The following is an 18,292-nucleotide window of genomic DNA, read 5'->3' as shown; positions in this document are numbered from 1 at the left end:
TCTCTTTTCCTGCCTAAAACTCATACCTAGCCGTGAGGGTGACAGGTGGCATAATTCATTACAGAAAATTAATATTAATTTTAATTACATAACTCACACATGATTATATGTAAACATTTAAAATATTACAGAAAAAGCTGGGGTGCCTGGGTGGCTCAGTCAGTTAAGCGTCAAACTTCAGCTCAGGTCATGATCTCACAGTCCTGGAGCCTCAGAGCTTGGAGCCTGCTTTGGATTCTGTGTCTCCCTCTCTCTCTGCCCCTCCTCTGCTCATGCTCTCTTTCTGTCTCAAAAATAAATAAAAACATTACAAAAAATTAAAATATTATAGAAAAAGCTAAAGACCCTTTTGTTCCCTCTTCTGATCCCGAATCCTTCTCCCCCTTCTAACAGGTAGCCACTGTTACGTTCATTTGCATGTTCTCTTTTTGAATGCATTTGCAGGGGTGCCTGTGTGGCTCAGTCAGTTACGCGTCCAACTCTTGATCTCAACTCAGGTCTTGATCTCAGGGTTGTGAGTTCAAGCCCTGCGCCGGGCTCTGCACTGGGTGTGAAGCCTCCTTAAAAATAATACGTTTAGGGGCGCCTGGGTGGCGCAGTCGGTTAAGCGTCCGACTTCAGCCAGGTCACGATCTCGCGGTCTGTGAGTTCGAGCCCCGCGTCAGGCTCTGGGCTGATGGCTCAGCCTGGAGCCTGCTTCCGATTCTGTGTCTCCCTCTCTCTCTGCCCCTCCCCCGTTCATGCTCTGTCTCTCTCTGTCCCAAAAATAAATAAAAAACGTTGAAAAAAAAATAATACGTTTATGGGGATCCTGGGTGGCTCAGTCTGTTGAGCATCCGACTTCGGCTCAAGGTCATGATCTCGCGGTTTGTGAGTTCAAGCCCCACGTCGGGCCCTGGTGCTGACAGCTCAGAGCCTGGAGCCTGCTTTGGATTCTGTGTCCCCCTTTCTCACCACCCCACCCCTGCTTGTGCTCTGTCTCTCTCTGTCTTTCAAAAATGAATATACATTAAAAAAAATTTTTTTAATAAAAAAATAAAAAATAAAATTAAAAAAATGCATTTACATACACATACATATATAAACATACATACACATAGAAATTTTATCTGTGTTTTACATAAAGTTTCATATTGTATATATCATATTGTTTATATCAACCAGCACTAACTTCTTCACTCAACAATAGGTCTTGGAAGTCTTTGTAAGTTGCTACAAATGGATCAGCTTCATTATTTATAAACTACTGCATAATTTTTAATAGTATCGTTATACTACAGTTAATTTAGCCATTCTCCCTTTACTGGCCCCTTAGATCATTTCCATTATTTTATTAACAGCTATGATGATACAGAGAACATTCTTGACAATGCATTCTTGTGCATGTAGACAAATGTTTCTCTAGGATAGGAACTGAAAAATGGAATAGGTCATGGAGTGTGCACATTAGACAGTTTAATATCAGTCTAATAGTCTCCAAGTGGCTGGGCCAATTCTCACCCCACACCTGTGCTGTGTGAGACCACAAATGCAGGTGTTCACTCTGCAAGTTTATTTGAGTGCCTATCAGTGTGGAAGCTTGGTTCTAGGTGTTGGGGATATAGCAGGGAAGAAGATAGATGAAAATCTATTCCCTCATGAGGCTAATAATTTAAATGGTTGGAAGATTTAACTTCTGCCAGTCTTTCTTTTTTTTTTTTTTTTTCAACGTTTTTTTTTTTTTTTTTTTATTTTTGGGACAGAGAGAGACAGAGCACGAACGGGGGAGGGGCAGAGAGAGAGGGAGACACAGAATCGGAAACAGGCTCCAGGCTCCGAGCCATCAGCCCAGAGCCCGACGCGGGGCTCGAACCCACGGACCGCGAGATCGTGACCTGGCTGAAGTCGGACGCTTAACCGACTGCGCCACCCAGGCGCCCCTAACTTCTGCCAGTCTTAGGGGTAAAAGTTTCCCTGTCATTTAACTTTGCTATTTGCATTCATTCTTTGGGGACTCAATTGTAAGAAGTGAAAGCCAGGTAGCTCACCACCAGAGCTGGGCGCTCATGATTCTTGGGGTGCAGATGTATCATTAAATGCATTTAACCAGTGACACAGGGTAGCGGTTATGAGAGGGATGGAGTGAGGATGGATGGAAGAAGTTACTGGTATCCTCCCAACTGGTGTTCAGAAGGACCTGAGAGTCACGTGTGTACAAGCAGATGTATATGCAACCTCCTCAAACCTTACATTTCCCCTTCCAAATATATCAAATATATGCATGCAAATAAATAAATATATCAAATATATGCATGCAAATAAATAATATGCCATTGATTATTAGACATACTATCAAATTTAATAACAATCTTTGGGGGTAAAAAGACACCACATGAAATGAATTCATTCCATATTTCAGAAATGCAAACATGTAAAAAGGAATTGTGCTTTAGGAATGAACACACATGATACGCCTGTATCTGTAGAAGGTTCTTGGATGTAGAAGGGTGGGTGCAGTGACCTACTGTCATCTTTATAAATAAGTCCAATTTTAAAGTAAAGAGGGCTGGGGATATGACATAGGATTTGATTTCCTGGCCTCCTCACTCCTCCCCTTTTGAGCTTGTATCAAAGGGACCAATGTCAGAGCCACCCTCCTTACTGGGGTGATGCTGAGAGTTCCACACTGAACTGAGAGGACAGGGATCAAGAGTCAGGGATCACAAAGAATTTTGAGAAATTTATTTTGGCATATTGCAGGTATTGCTGAAATCCTTGCTGCCTGACCAGTAGCCTGAAAGGGTCAGTCTAGGAATGGCAGCAGTAATTGCCAATTTTGTCAGTATGCTGTATGGCTTACCCAAATGCTTAACAGGATTTGTTTTTATTTATGCCTATAGCAACGCTGAAAGGAAAGTACTGCTATCATTCAAGTTGAAGAACCAGCCTTAAGATTGCACAGCTAGAGAGGCAAGGAGCTGGACCTGGAGGCCAGGTCTGCTGACTCTGAGCTCAGGATATGCCTTGTCCTCCCTGACGGGGCAGGGGGGCTGGGCATGGGGATATGAATATCGAGGGCTCACCTCTTACTTGCCCTCTCATCCCTGCAGGGCTGCAGGACAACCCCTGGGTATGTGACTGCCGCCTCTATGACCTAGCCCGTTTCCTGGAAGGCTGGGCCCCAAACCTGGCTTTCATAGAGGCCAGGCTGAAGTGTGCCAGCCCGCGCAGCCTGGCCGGAGTGGCCCTCAGCCAGCTGGAACTGAGGAAGTGCCAGAGTCCGGAGATCCGTCCAGGGGTAGCCAGCCTCAGGTCCCCTCTGGGCAGTGCAGTATTGCTACGTTGTGGGGCCACCGGGGTCCCTGGGCCGGAGATGAGCTGGAGGAGAGCCAACGGGTATGCGCTCAACGGCACAGGTTTGTGAGCTACAGGGACTGTGGTGCTGAGATTGCAGACTGGGTGCGGGGGCGGGGAGTGGGGGGTGGGGGAGGGTGGGGATGTCAGCATCTTTGGTGGGAGGTCAGGTCTGCCAAGGAGAGGGAGGTCAGCTGAGCGAGGCTGTTTACTCCTGTTGTGGCTGAGTGGAGGTAGACAGGCTCTGCCCAGACAGAACATGGGACAGTGGCTTCCATGATGACAATAGCTGTCAACTTGCCCTACATATTCCAGAAGACACTCTGATCAGGGCCCACCCTGGGAGGAACAAAATGCTGCCATTTTGGTGGAAGATACTCTTAGTGTATTGATATTTATAATAAGTTTCCAAGTTGTGAATGTTAAGCCAGTTTCACTAGGAGTGATTAACAATATGAGTTACCATCTATTGAGCTCCTCAGGTGTTGAGTGCATTATGTGCATAATGTCACTGAACTTTAAAGAACAACCTGATTATCCTTTTTGTTTTGTAAGTCAACCGACTCTGAGAGGCTAAAAGCTTGGTCTACAGCACACAGCCTCCCATGTTATTTTTGCTGTGTAGACAGAAATGGTTTATCTCTGGCACAGGATGGTGGGGTTTACCAGAGTCACAGCCTACCTGCGTGCAGACAAGGGGTTGAGGAGGGATCGTTTCTTAGTGCATGACCAGAAAACTGCATGTCCTCGCAGCTCTCTTCGGGGTCTCCTTCAACTAGACTGGCGAGTGTTGCTCTGGGATTGTGGGTTTGAAATCAATTGACAAACAAACATTGTATAAGGAGCTTCATTATGTAAAACACAAAGTCGAAGATGCTCTGATGGAGGTGGCAGTGTGTCTGGGCAGGGTGGCAGTGTGCTTCCGGCTAGGCCTCTGCCTCGTGTTCACCCTGACCCACCTTCCCCCACAGAGCACAGCCTGCTTCCCTAAGGAGTCTATTCTATAGGATTCCAGGACCCTGAAGAATAGATTTAGAACAGATTTAGAAGGCAGATCATCCTGAGACTCAGCCTGAGCCTAGGTCTCCCCAAATTTGAACCCAGGTAATCTTGATCCCCTTGGCTAGTCTAAGAAAAGTTGAGTAACTCCCAGTGGTTTCTCAGGATGAAAAGGTCTCCTATGTATACAAGAGCATACACAGTCCAGGGGCCGTGAACTTGACCCTAGGAGGAAGTTTGGGGCAGATGGGCCCACTCATTTTCCTGCTTTATGCCTCTTTCCCCTCAGTGCACCAGGAAGTTGCCAGCGATGGCACGAGTTGGACGCTGCTGGGCCTGCCTGCTGTGTCCCACCTTGACTCAGGAGACTACATATGCCAGGCCAAGAACTTCCTGGGAGTCTCTGAGACTGTCATCTCCCTGGCCATCACTGAGCCCCAGGCTTCCACAGAACATGGTGGGAGCCCAGGGGCACTGTGGGCAAGGACAGGTGAGGGGGCAGAAGCTGCCGCGTACAACAAGATGGTGGCCAGGCATGTCCCTGACATTCCTGGGCCTGCTGTCCTGGTCACTGGGCCCCCTGTGTCCAACATGAAGGAGGAGCTGACCCTCCAGCACTTCCAGATGGGGATCCCAGGAGAACGCTCAAACGGGCAGGCGGGACGCCAGGAGACCCAGATGGTGAGGTCTCTCAAGGTGGTGGGAGACACTTACCAGAGTGTGACCTTGGTGTGGAAGGCCCCCCAGGCTGGGAGCATAACTACCTTCAGTGTCCTCTATGCTGTCTTTGGGCAGCGCAGCATGCGGAGGGTGGTTGTGCCGCCTGGAAAGACCAGCATCACCATCCGTGGGCTGGTGCCCAAGACCAAGTACGTGGCATGTGTCTGTGTGCGGGACCTGCTGCCCCAGAAGGAGCAGTGTGTCATCTTCTCCACGGACGAGGTGGTAGACGCCGAGGCCACCCAGCGGCTCATCAATGTGGTGGTGATCAGCGTGGCTGTTGTCATCGCCCTGCCCCTCACCCTGCTTGTCTGCTGCGGTGCTCTGCGAAGGCGCTGCCGGAAGTGCCGTTCTGGGGGCTCCGCCGAGGCCTACGTCAACCTGGAGAGGCTGGGCCACAGCGAGGATGGCTCTGAGGAGCTGTCCCAGCACAGCCTCAGTGAGGCCGACAGGCTCCTCTCGGCCCGTTCCAGCCTGGACTCTCAGGTCTTGGTGGGCAGGGGGGGCAGACGGATCAATGAGTACTTCTGCTGAGGGGGGTGCTCCCCTCCAGGTGCCCACACACCTGCCACGTCCACTTTCTGTCTTCCACTCTCACCTGCTTACTCTGACACCTGAGCCCACACTCACCCACTCTTGCCCACTTGGGTTCCTGCTTACTCATACGTGTGCACACAGTGACAGCAGCTAACACTTATTAAGCACTTACTATGTGCCAGGAAGTGTTCTAAGTGCTTTACATACACTGACTTGTTTAATTCTTATAACAACCCTTTGCAGAAGGCCTTCCCATTTTCCTGGAGAAGAAACGGGGATTGACTGACTTGCTTGTATCAGTCAGTTTTTCCCATGTAACAAATAAAAGCAAAATCTCAGGGGTATGCAGCAACAGGCACTATTTTCACCCAACCTACAGGTCTGTGGGTTGACCAGGGTGTCTCTGCTTCATGAGTTCTATTTGGGGCCCAGGATGAAGAGTCAGTGGCTACTTGGGGCAGTCTTTCTAGGAGAGGTCAGATGATATCAGAGGAATGAACAAAGATAGGCAATGTCTCTTAAGTGCTTGGCTTTAGAGCTGGCACATTGCCATTTCTGCCCATATTCTCTCTGCCAAACCCATGGCCAAACCCAACTTTCACGTGGCATCAAAGGACAGCTCTGCCAGGGAGGTGATGGGGGGCAGGAAATAGTTTGCTGAGCAGTGATCTAATTCACTCTATTGCCCACAATGTATACACAACTAGAAGGTGGCAGTTCTGGAGTCAGGATCAGGCAGTTGGTTCCAGGGTTGACAGTCCTTACCATGCCCCTCTTCTGCATCTTGATTACATTTATGCTAACTCATAGGCACTCACACATGCAGTCCCTTGATGCATTAGCCAAATTTGTACAGTCACACACACACACACACACACAGACCCACGCTGTGCCCTCACTGTGTACACTTAGGGATTCTAACCTTTTTTTTATGGGTGCCATTCTGCCTAGAGATAATCGTTCAATTTCAATAAATTCAGTGAATTGCAATAAATTTGGTTTGGATGATGCTCAAGAGACCACTGCTCATTTACTCTCAGATGTCAGGCTGGAGGAATCTGAGAGACCCTCCGTGGTGGGCGACACAGTGCACCCAATGCTGTCTGGCACACAGCTCACCTCTGTCCCCACGTAGCAGTCTTTGTTAGGGTTACTGACATTACCTGCATTCCTGAGGGTGTCTCATGGCTTTCCCAGTTGCTCAGTGAGCCACTTCAAGGTGGGATTCCTGTTCAGTTTGCCTCAAGTTGGGAAGCCTCTGAGACACCTCTGTGAACGGGTGAAGATGAATGTTTCCAGCAGAAGGGTCAATGTCTTGTCTACAAGTCCGGGCTTTCATAAGGGGAGCATTCAGGGTGTTTGGTACCAAGGCCTTTAGACAACAACGGAGAAAATTTGGGTACAGCAAGCAATCCCAGGGAACTATCCTGCTGGTATCGCCTAAAGTTACTGTACTCCCTCTCACATTTACAAAAGACCTTACAACATCTGACCTTACAACATATTTCCTTGCTTTCTCTTATTTGATTTTTACAACAACCCATTATGGAGGATGAGCTGCTTGATTTTACAGATGAAAAAAACTGAAGCCCAAAGAGTTGACTGATTTGTAGAGGGTAGTGATCAATTTTCTTGGAGGATCTAAGTCTTTGATAACTTTCTGGCCAAGCTGAAGGTCACTATTCAGTGTTGATCTCTACAACGTGATCTACAGCAAGTTCATTATGGGAATGGATTTTTTCAAGTCATTGAAAACTGTAGGAACCATAAGACCACCAGTACACATGAGTATGGAATTTCCATATGTGGATATTTTCTGCCCATCACTCGGAGGGTACATCTGACTATAATTTATGGGCCATAGCCATTGGTAAGAGAAATTATTTGGTTGGAAGATGACAAAACCATCATCTACAGCATGGGTCAACAAACATATTCTGTAAAGAAAGCCAGATAGTAAATATTTTAGGCTCTGTCACTACTACTCAGCTCTTCTGATGGAGTGTGAAAGCAGCCACAGACAATATGTAAGTTATGGGCATGGATGTGTTCCAATAAAATGTTATTTACAAAAACAAGTGGCAGGTTGGATTTGGCTCTCAGGCTGTAGCTTTCCAAACCCCAATGTAGATTCATTAAGACATTTCTGCTATTGAGACCCAAGACTCAATTCTGATTGTTTGATATATGAGACTGATAGGCACTCCCCAAATCAGAACAAATTAAGTGGATGAAAGCAGCCATCTACTGAAATGATTAAGATGTTTTCTCTAAATGATTGGCTGAGCCAATTAAGATTGAACAATTATTGGCCCAAAGACAATAAACATCCAGTCAGTTTTATTAAACCTTGTTTGAAGAAAATTCAGGAACTTGAAAGCAAGAATTTGTTAGTATTTATTCAACATCATGTGAATGTGTGTGTGTGTGTGTGTGTGTGTGTGTGTGAGAGAGAGAGAGAGAGAGAGAGAGAGAGAGAGAGAGAGAGAGAATTCAAACTTATCAATAATTCATTAAGACCTGCTTTAGTGGGTCTGGATGGAATGACTCCAAAGATAGTCAGCCTCCCAATTTCCATCTTGTCAGTCTTCCTTTGTGTGTTCTGTCTTCCCTGGTTTGTTCTTGTAGAGGGGAACCATCCTGGATTATGTTCATAAATATTCACGTAACTGGAAAAAAATTAATTCCCGCTCTAAAAAATAAACTGATGTCTGGTTTATATATTGATCTTTTGGTATATGAGTCTGATTAGTATAAGTTGGTCCCTGAAAACCTTTTAGAGGGCAGGGAAAATAATTTCTTGTCTCCCAGTGATGAAGACCAACCTACACCAGGGTGGTCCCACAGCATGGTATCCTTGGAAGCCTTGTTTGGAGGTTGAATGAGATTGTGGCATCTCCATCATGTCTTTTTCTAACTACAACATAATTATTTCTTTTAACCTAAGCAGGGCGTATGTCCAATGTCACTTATCTCAAGTAGCATGTGTAAGTTGCAAGGTATAAAAGGCAAGTAACAGAAATTGTATCCTAGAAAGTTGATGTAGGGTATTGACAATACTCAGTGACCAGTGCCTTTAAAGATCCTAGAGCTGGAAATGTTTGCTTTAACTATCATATAATCCAGTGGAGACAAAAACAAACTTAAGAGTACTTGAACATGTTATTTGATTGCAAAGGTATTGTAGTCAGGATAGGTTAGGCTTATGCTATGCTAACAATTCCCAAATTTCAGTGGCTTAACATAGAAAGGTTTATCCCTGCCTTTACAGAGTCTCTTGAGTCTGTGGTAAATGTGGATGGAGGGTAGGCTCTGCTCCATTTATTCACTCAGGGGCCCAGGCTAATTAAGACTCCACCACCTGGAATGTTAACGCTTGCTGTACCAAGGGAGAAGAGAACCTGGAGAGTCATGTAGGGGCTTTTAAAACATTATTTCCTCTAAAATTCCATTAGCCAGAATTTTAGTAGGATAGCCCACCTATTCAAGGGAGCTTGGGAATGTAGTCATTTGTATGTCCATCACAGGCATGCCATTAGCATGGGTAGCCAGGAAGACATCTCAGATGGGGTTGGCAGCAGATGGAAGACTGAGAGCACTAGCTTGAAAAGAGGGAAAACAGCATGCCTGCTTCTGGATATGTCACCTAGTTCTCTGTCTGAGCCATCCCAAAGTTCTACTAACATCAGGGTGCCATTTTCCAAATGAATAGATAGAAAACTCTCTTATTAAGGTTCTATTAAGACTGGCCAGGGAGCCACCACACAGAGGCTATATATATCTAATTATTTCATAAACAGAATGTCTCTTCTCTCATGACTATCTCTGCTAATAATTCTAACAGCCAAGTTCCTGAACACATCCTACTGGAAGGGAGATGAGGGTGTCATATTCTCAAACTCCTTCCCCTTGTGGTTAATTCTCTTGAGTTTTAGGGACACCACTTAACCACTAGTAATTTAAGGTAAATGACATAACCCAGCTTTAATTGCCCCAGTCTCTTGCCTTAACTGAAAACATAGGTGTTCCCTGTGCCCATATGCCAAATAAGGAAACCAGGAGATGAAGGGGTCAGGAGAGGAGAAGGAGCAGTGCAGAAGTGGCCTGCATGAGTCCAGAAATGACATGCCAGGGGATACTCTTCTCAAGCTTTCATCAAACCACTGGAAAGTTAGGTTCAGCTGGATTCATTTGAAGAGGATAGCATGGGATGAACAGGGAAGAAATTGTGGGGGATGAAGATTTCTTTAGGCCCTTACATTTTGAGGTGAGAAAAGAATTCACTAGTGGGTTGTGATGCAGTGAATTGAATCACATTTTTTTTTCAAAAAACAAGCTTGAAAAAATCTTGGCCAACCTGGTACAAGTTCTCTGGAGTGAGAATCAGAATTGTCTGCCATCAGGCCAAACTGGCCGGGCCCTTGGGCACCCCACCCTCAGTTGCTATATGTGGTTTTCTTTGGGAAGGGCATGACCTCATGCAAGCAATCCTTGCAGCTGAGCATCAACTTATTCCTTGAAGGGGCTCTAGGCAGCACATCTCCATGTCTAGCACAAGTTTTGCACCCATTTCACTCTCTTTGTTTTGATTTCTACCTTGAGAGGAACTTCAGAGATCTATCCAGATTGTAGAGCTAGACAAAAAACTCAAGCAAATATATCTGGCTTGGATAGAAAGCCTGGAGTGTAATCAGCTTAGTTGGTGACCCATTTCCCCCCTCACTGGTTAACTGCTAAGCGGATTTTCTTCCTTGAGGCCTTTTGTAGGGTACAATGTATATCATGAGTCTTAAGGGAACTCATGGAATTTCAATATTCACCAGAAAATACCCCAAGTAATAGGGAAGTAGACTTTTCTGCTTTTCAAGAGTCTGTTGGTGTGGGAAGGGAATCAATATATCTACTGTATGTTAGGTACTTTATTCTATATAACCTCAAATTTTCCTAGAAATGTTATGACATGTTTATTAATTTCCCTATTTTTCAGAGGAGAAACTGAGATTCATGGAGCTTAGTGACTTTCCAAAGATCTCAAGACAAGGAAGCATAAGCTAGAGAGAAGACCCTACAGGGTCTATGAAGTTTTGTCCACCAGTGAATTCCTGACACCTAGAAATTGTGTGGTTTAGAGCACATGGCCAATATTTGTCGAATGATTACAGAGTGACAAAGTACCCCAAATCACATATATCTCACCTTAAAATGTAAGCGTTTATCATGTGACATACACAGCATTCAGGATCCAGGATAAGAAACACACTTTGGTTTAATCAGAAAACACAATCTTGTGGTTTAACCTCTGCATCATGATGCTTCTCTGACTCTGGTCATCCAAGTGGCAAGAACAGCTGCCTTAATACAGTAGAGGAATGAATCCATCACGCCAGGTGTGGAGAGAAAGCCAGAGATGGAGTGGTCACATCTTTGTTACCCACCATGAATTCACTTCTAGAGAGTTGTTGAAAATTCTAGCTTTCAGGAGCCAATTGTGATGAAGTATTGGATGGATTCTGGCCAAATAACTTGAACCATAGTGCTCAGGATAGTATTACTTGCTGGTTTCTTGGATCTTTTTGTAAGAAACTGAGGAAAGACAGTATCAGTGCTGAATAGGACAACTGGCTTAGAGTTTGCTTTCTAGACTTGAGAACTAGAAAAAGGATAAATTTTGTGACCTTAGTTAAGACACATAGCTCTCTCTTCATGAGTTCTTATTGAGCTTGTGATCTGGGCCATAACAGACCTCAGAGCATCCAGGGACTTTGCCACTGCTGTGCTGACCTACATCACCATGGATTACCGATAATAGGATTTGCCACTCGGAAGCTTGGACTATACTTACTCAAAACTTGCAAGGTAGTTTCTTACAGAGGAATATGGCTTCAGTTTCTCACTATTGCCTGCTAGTTCTGGTCTTTCTGGATTCACATGCAGCTCAGCCATCCTGTCTACCAGGATGTACCTGCTCAGAGGACAGTTTCGGCAGGTGCGCTGTGCTAACAAGATGCCAGAAGGTTGTAGGGGATGGGTTTTATTTGGGGAAGTTGTGGAGTGGGAACAGGCCTAGATTTGGCAGGAAATCAGCAAATCTCTAGTTGGTGCTGAACTTTGGAGAATTGTGCACTTTTACCAAAATGGGTCTCTTTTATTTCAAGTGAATGGCATATATATTTTTTCTTCTAATTCATACATCTAATGCCAGAATAAACCTGATCTCACTTCCCTGATGTTCATCTTAAAGATTTTGTGGTTTCTTGTACAGGGCTCTGCAGTGCATGTCTACCTCTTTGGGAATGATCCCAAGGAAACTTCCTGAAGAGTTAAAGCGGTTGAGAATTGAAAATTCACCCTTATTCGAACTGCCCCAAGGGTCCTTCATCAACATGAGCACGTTGGAATACCTTTGGCTTAATTTTAACAACATCACTATGATACACCTAGGAGCCCTGGAGCACCTGTCAGAACTGAAAGAGCTGAGACTGGAGGGGAACAAACTTCGTTCAGTGCCATGGACAGCATTCCAAGCCACCCCTCTTCTGAGGGTCTTGGATCTCAAACACAACAGGATTGATGTGCTCCCTGAGCTGGCTCTTCAGTTTTTGGTCAATCTGACCTACCTTGACCTATCCTCCAATAGGCTTACAGTTGTATCCAAGGGCGTCTTCTTGAACTGGCTGGCCTACCAGAAACCCCATCAGCCTGGCTGCGGAGCCAGGATTCACTCCGGTTTGGTGCTGGCACTGCACGACAACCCCTGGCTATGTGACTGTCGCCTGAGGGGACTTGTCCAATTTGTAAAGTCCAACAGCATTCCGGTCATCCTGGTGAATTCCTACCTGGTGTGCCAACACCCTCTCTCCAAAGCAGGGCAGCTTTTTCATGAAACTGAGCTCAGTGTTTGCATGAAGCCACAGATCTCAACCTCCAATGCCAGTGTCACCATCCAGATGGGACAGAATGTGACCCTGAGATGCCTGGCACAGGCCAGTCCCTCACCAACCATTGTATGGACTTATCCTCTGAGCATGTGGAGAGAATTTGATGGTAAGCCACACGGACCCTCTCAATGTGTCTTGGGAAAGACTGAGGTCTACAGCAACCCTATCCTCAGTAGAGAGGTTCTAAACTGGGTCAATCATGAAATAAAGGTGTGGGGAAGATTGGGATAGCCTTAAATTATACTCACCACAACAGGAAAGTTTCCAAGATATAGTTCCACTATTGGCATGATTTTAAGTGATTGCATACAGATCCCTATAGGATATACATGTATATATGAAACTATATGTATTGGAGCTGGCTTAACATATTATATAAATATTATAAAATTATACATGAACAAATATATTCTCTGAGAGTCTTCTAGATGCAAAATATGATACTATGTATTTTTAAATCATAGAATTTCTGACTAGGACTCATTCTAGAGACTATTACTTATTTCTTAAATTTGCTGGAGCAGACTTATCTGGGGTATTTGTTTGAAATAAGATTTCCAGGCTCCTGCCCTGGAGATTCAGATTTACTGTGTCCAGGGGAGGACCTAAGAATAATGTAAATTAACAAGAGTTCCCTCTTCTCCCCTCTTTCTTTCCCCAACTAATTCTTACCATTGGGCAAGGTTGGAAATTCCTACATATAGACTGAATTTTACACTTCCCACCACTGTGTTGTTCAGAACTTATCGGCTTAGAGTTGTACTACTGGGACCCTGGATGAGGAAGTGACCTCCATGGGCCTCACAATTGGGATTCAAACCTGCCTCTCATTTTCTGAAATTATATGGTCTGCTTTCATACATTAGATGGAATCACCTTTAATGCTACCCTGCATCACTGGGACATATCACAGGCCAGAGGTGGCTTCCCTACGGATATCCTGAAGTCTAGAAGACAACTAGAAATATCTGAGTAAAACTTGAGAAATATAGTCAGTTATCCAGATATTTGTTATGCATAGTGAAAAACCACTGGAAGATTAAAAAATACCTAACTAACTGAACGGTTGATTTTTTCCCATCATTTTGATCACATCTTATTGGCTTGAGGTTAAATACCAGTGAAGGAGAAATGTAGGGTTTATTGTTGTAGCCTTTTTAAGAGCCGTGAGATGCATGCATGTCGTTTTTAATGCTTTGAAGTCAGTTTCTTTAGTACCATATTATATGTATCCTCTCAGTAATAACAACAGCTAGCACTAAGCACTTAGTATCAAACCTACATAAAGGATACTATTATCATCCCGTTTTACTGATGAGAAAATTGAAGCCAAGAGAATCTTAGCAACTTGTCCAAGACCATATACTTATTAAGGGATAGAACCCAGGCATTTGGCTCCAGACTCTGAGCCTCTCTATACCTGGCAGGCAAAAAAGACCCTTCTTGAAGCTCACAGTATCACACGGTGGCAAGAGATCTCCCAGAAACCATGCTGTTGGCTCAGTGAGGCTTCTGGTAGTTTGGTGGGAGCAGCTAGTGAAGTTGACAATGTGGTTTCCGTAGGCAGAAGAGCAAGGTTCCAGATCAGTCACTACCTCTGATCATTTCTCACAAGGGGCAAGTTGCTTAATCACTCCAATCCTCAACTTCTTATGTGTAAAAATGGGGTACTTACCTTACAGGGGTGCTGAGAGGCAAACACCTGGCACCAAACATATGCTTAATAAATCGTCACCTTCAGCTCAGAAAAATAATAATAATTAGCATTGCTGAACGCTGTCCAGCTTTCTATCAGAGAAATATCTATTGGAACTGTTTTGCTCTCTCCCCACCCAGTGTTGACCTCATCTACTGCAGAAGATACTGCTCTGTCGGAGCTGGTCATACCTGCTGCCCACCTGGTGGACAGGGGTAATTACACCTGTGTGGCCTCCAACTCCATCGGCAGGAGCACCCTTGTCATCTCCCTCCAAGTCCAGCCTGCCCAGACCCTGTCTGTGCCCCATTCTGCCTTTTTCCACTCGGATGGCAATGCCTATGTTGACCTGAGGGTCGTCAAGCAGACAGTGCATGGGATTCTGCTGGAGTGGTTTGCGGTGGCTGACACCCCTGAGGAGAAATGGTTCACCCTCTACATTGCATCAGATGAAACACTCAAGAAGGAGGTGGTCCACATCGGCCCCGGGATCAACACGTACGCCGTGGATGACCTCCTTCCCAGCACAAAGTATGAGGCATGCCTCAGCCTGGGGGGCCAGCCCCCACGCAGGGGCCGGTGTGTGGTCTTTGTGACGGGCAGAGACCATGGCGAGCTGGAGGGACGGGAGCGCCTCCTGCACATTACAGTGGTCCTGTGCGCTGTGTTGCTGGCGGTGCCTGTGGGCGCCTACGTCTGGGCAGCCCAGGCCCCCTGCAGCTGCAGGGAGTGGGGGCTGCACTGCTGTCCTCACCGCAGGAAGGCTCCCAGGTGCCCCCGTGCTGTGCCACAGCACAGGGACTGCTCCTATAGAGAGCACATAGCTGTCTGTGAGGACCGCCTGGGGCACAGAGACGATGAAGGGGATGAAGAGAAAGATGAAGAGGAAGACAGGGGCTGAACAGCTCAGGCTGGGGGCAGGGGGTGGGGGGAAGCATGGTCCTTTAATCCCTAAACCCACCCTCTGTGGCAACTCTACTTGGCTTGACCCATTCATTCAATAGTATTTATTGAGCACCTACTCTGTTCCAGGCACCAAACTTGACACAATTCTTCACAGAAGGGATGGCAATGGAGCTTTGTCCTGTCCAAATAGTTATCTTATTATACATGGTGACTGGAAATCAATAAATGTTACTCTTTCCATATATATAGCTCCGTAACATTTACACATAACATTTCACATGTGTTATCCTACTGGAGAAAGGTAGAATTCTACCCCCCCTTTTTTTTCACAAGTGAAGAAGCTGAAGCCCAGAAAGTTACTTGTGTACCATCACACATCTAGCTGCTGGTGGAGGCACCCCCTGACGGGAGCTCGAATGCCATTGTTTCCTCTAAATGTCTATTTTGCAATATTCTTGTGTCTTCCATTGTTCAAAAAGTATTATTCTTCCTCTTACTGGAAAACTCCCAATGAGATCACATAGGTTTGATATTCCAAAGATCTGCCCTTTGGGGCAGTGAGAGCCCGGTGGGTGATGTGACTCTCTATTTGTGGGTGCCTGTGCTCCTGTGACCAGTCCTTTGGTGTTCGTGAGAGCCTGGGGCCATCAGCACTGAGGAACAGGAAACTGGCTGTAGCCCAGGGCTCATGCTCCAGTGATTGTTAGAAAGTAGAGTTGTATTCCCAGAAGGAATAGAACCTATGTAAAAATCATATGACTATATAATTATTATTATTGTCATCATTTACAAAGGGAGGCTACAGAATCCCGATTTGTACCTAGTCTGTGACATCCTGAGTTTCAGGCTTGTTTTTTTTAGCCCCGTGTCCCTAGCATCTCAGCGCTGAGCACAACAAATGTTTGCTACATGAGTGATGACATAACCCCCACTCCCTTCCCCTATTGTTTCAAGCTCTCCTGTTAAAGCCCTGCGAGCTGATTGTCTCCTCTTATCTGGGTGTACGTGGGGTAGAGGGTTCCCCGTGAACCCCAGAGATAGCTCATTGTCCCTCCGGGCAGCCCTGCTGTTGCTAATCTTTCCCAGGGTTTGAACCCACATCTGTCTTTTGCAGCTTTTCCGCTAGCCACAGGAAAATCCCCTGGAGCCTGTTGAGTATAAACTGGCCTCCCTGTGACATCCCTAGAAATATTTCCTCCCTCCTTCCCACCTTCCCCACCAATTCTTACTCTTTCTTCCAGGTCCATTTCGAGTATCACTTGCTCCAAGCCTTCAAAAAACATAACTACAAAGACATTATCACACCTAAGAACATGTATTTTAAAATTATATATGTGCATATATAGTTATATATACATATGTATATAAACAACACATTCATGCATGTAATGCAGAAGAGAATTTGTTCTTGAGAAATTTCCCGTGACAAATTTTGAAGAAAAGTGGTCAGAGCAAAAGGCAAGAGCTTGTACTTCTGTTGGCCTCTGTGTGTTTTCTTCCAACAGCATCAGAGGCTGTCCACAGGTCTTGGAGGGTACAGCAATTATGAAGGAGCCTGGGGCTACCATGAAGGCAGCAGTAGGTGTTCTGGCCTCCACTCCTAGCAAAGAAATCTTCATGGCAGGCACGGGACAGAAGGGACAGGAAGGGGGAAGGGGCCATGGAGGACAAGTATAATACAGCAGTGAGAATCAGGAGTACCTCAGCGAGCAGGGCCAGTGTTCATTCAGCCACTCCTATGAACATGGAAATTTAGGCAGAGGGAACAAGGTCTAGAGAGGATTTCTGGGAATCTGATTAGTTTAACACCCTTAGAGAGACCTTTTAAAAATTCCTAGGGTAAAGATGCGTATTATTCAGATCGATCAGGCTATGTGACAGCGGAAGGGGGACACGTTAAGGCACAGACCATGGAACTCAGTTTCCTGGGCTTAAATTCTTACCGGCTTTGTGATGTTACGCAAGTTACTCTCTTTTTCTGTGCGTTACTATCCTCATTTGTAAATTGGGAATAATAATACTACCTACCTCATAGGGGTAGTATTTCCCAATGATTAATGACTTTTCACATGGAAAGCTCTCAGAACAATGTCTGGCACACAATAAATGTCATCACAATAAACATGAACACCACTGAAAGCATCCGTGTCCGTCTGTGTTCTCTTTCAACGTGACTCAATATACAGACTGGGCCATTTGGGACATCAGATCTTACTAGGATTATGTGTGTGTGTATATGTATAAATATATATGTAATAATACGATATATATGCTAATATCCTTCACATTCTGTTCAATTAATGTTTAACTAGTGTTCTTTTCTGTTTAATGTTTAAAAGATGCTATCGTTTCAGATTCATTTGTTATGCTCTTGGGAATATTATCTATTTAGAGCTTAGGCCAAGTAATTTTAAGGTGAGTGCTTTTGGATCAGAAGTCATTTGTAAGCAGGGTGACTTACTTTTAAATTTTTTTTTTTCAACGTTTATTTATTTTTGGGACAGAGAGAGACAGAGCATGAACGGGGGAGGGACAGAGAGAGAGGGAGACACAGAATCGGAAACAGGCTCCAGGCTCTGAGCCATCAGCCCAGAGCCTGACGCGGGGCTCGAACTCACGGACCGTGAGATCGTGACCTGGCTGAAGTCGGACGCTTAACCGACTGCGCCACCCAGGCGCCCCAGCAGGGTGACTTACTTTTAGAATGAAGCCTTTGCTGGCCCCAGGCATCTGCTATTGTCAATCTGAGGAAGGGATTTTGTCCTTTTTCTTTTTTCTTCCTTTCTTCTGGTATGTTGGAGCCTGTACACCTAATACCCGGCCTGGCACTGACAGTATGCTCAGAATATGTGTTATTAAAAGAATGATTGAGTAAATTATTGGTAAATAAATAAATGGCTGGACCTCGTTCAGCTAAAAACATGCATTTGCACAATTTCATAATGTCACACAGATGACCCCAACATCACCAGCCTGTTGCTACAAAATAAAGTCGCTTACTTTATTAATCAATTTATGGTTGAAGTCATAACCACTTTATTCTGGAAACTAGGCCCTTCACAGCACCCCCCCCCCCCCCCCGCCCAGTTATTTCTGTGAATCTCCTAAGGGACCCTCCCTGTGTCCACATGGCAGCCTGGCAGCTTTACTCCTCGATGGCATC

The 18,292-nt window shown here is 45.3% G+C and overlaps 2 protein-coding genes across 7 annotated transcripts in view; both read left to right on the top strand.

Moving 5' to 3' along the window:
• The window catches only part of LRIT1 (leucine rich repeat, Ig-like and transmembrane domains 1), a 56,109-nt gene extending 47,793 nt beyond the window's left edge, over nucleotides 1–8,316 (top strand). For 2 of the 3 annotated variants that reach the window (XM_058696877.1, XM_058696876.1), the window contains 2 exons: nucleotides 3,090–3,395; nucleotides 4,622–8,316. In XM_058696877.1, coding sequence (XP_058552860.1) covers nucleotides 3,090–3,395; nucleotides 4,622–5,586 — 1,271 coding nt within the window. In that variant the 3' untranslated portion in view covers nucleotides 5,587–8,316. The remainder of the gene's footprint in view (nucleotides 1–3,089; nucleotides 3,396–4,621) is intronic. The other variant, XM_058696878.1, reaches the window with a different exon arrangement.
• LRIT2 (leucine rich repeat, Ig-like and transmembrane domains 2) lies at nucleotides 7,355–15,280 on the top strand. 4 transcript variants are annotated; one of them, XM_058696880.1, is made up of 3 exons: nucleotides 7,355–7,459; nucleotides 11,852–12,633; nucleotides 14,364–15,280. In XM_058696880.1, the coding sequence occupies exons 1-3, from the start codon at nucleotides 7,443–7,445 to the stop codon at nucleotides 15,122–15,124; spliced, it is 1,560 nt and encodes a 519-aa protein (XP_058552863.1). In that variant the 5' UTR covers nucleotides 7,355–7,442; the 3' UTR covers nucleotides 15,125–15,280. The 4 variants fall into 4 exon arrangements, with proteins under 4 accessions (XP_058552863.1, XP_058552864.1, XP_058552862.1 ...); XM_058696881.1 differs by lacking the exon at nucleotides 7,355–7,459 and adding an exon at nucleotides 7,503–7,616; XM_058696879.1 differs by lacking the exon at nucleotides 7,355–7,459 and adding an exon at nucleotides 11,175–11,575.
• The last annotated feature ends 3,012 nt before the right edge of the window (nucleotides 15,281–18,292 follow it).

Source organism: Neofelis nebulosa, chromosome 13 (genome assembly GCF_028018385.1).
Source record: "Neofelis nebulosa isolate mNeoNeb1 chromosome 13, mNeoNeb1.pri, whole genome shotgun sequence".
Classification (NCBI taxonomy): domain Eukaryota; kingdom Metazoa; phylum Chordata; class Mammalia; order Carnivora; family Felidae; genus Neofelis; species Neofelis nebulosa.
The sequence above is the reverse complement of the archived record's forward strand: the minus strand, read 5'-3'. Positions and strand labels throughout refer to the sequence as shown.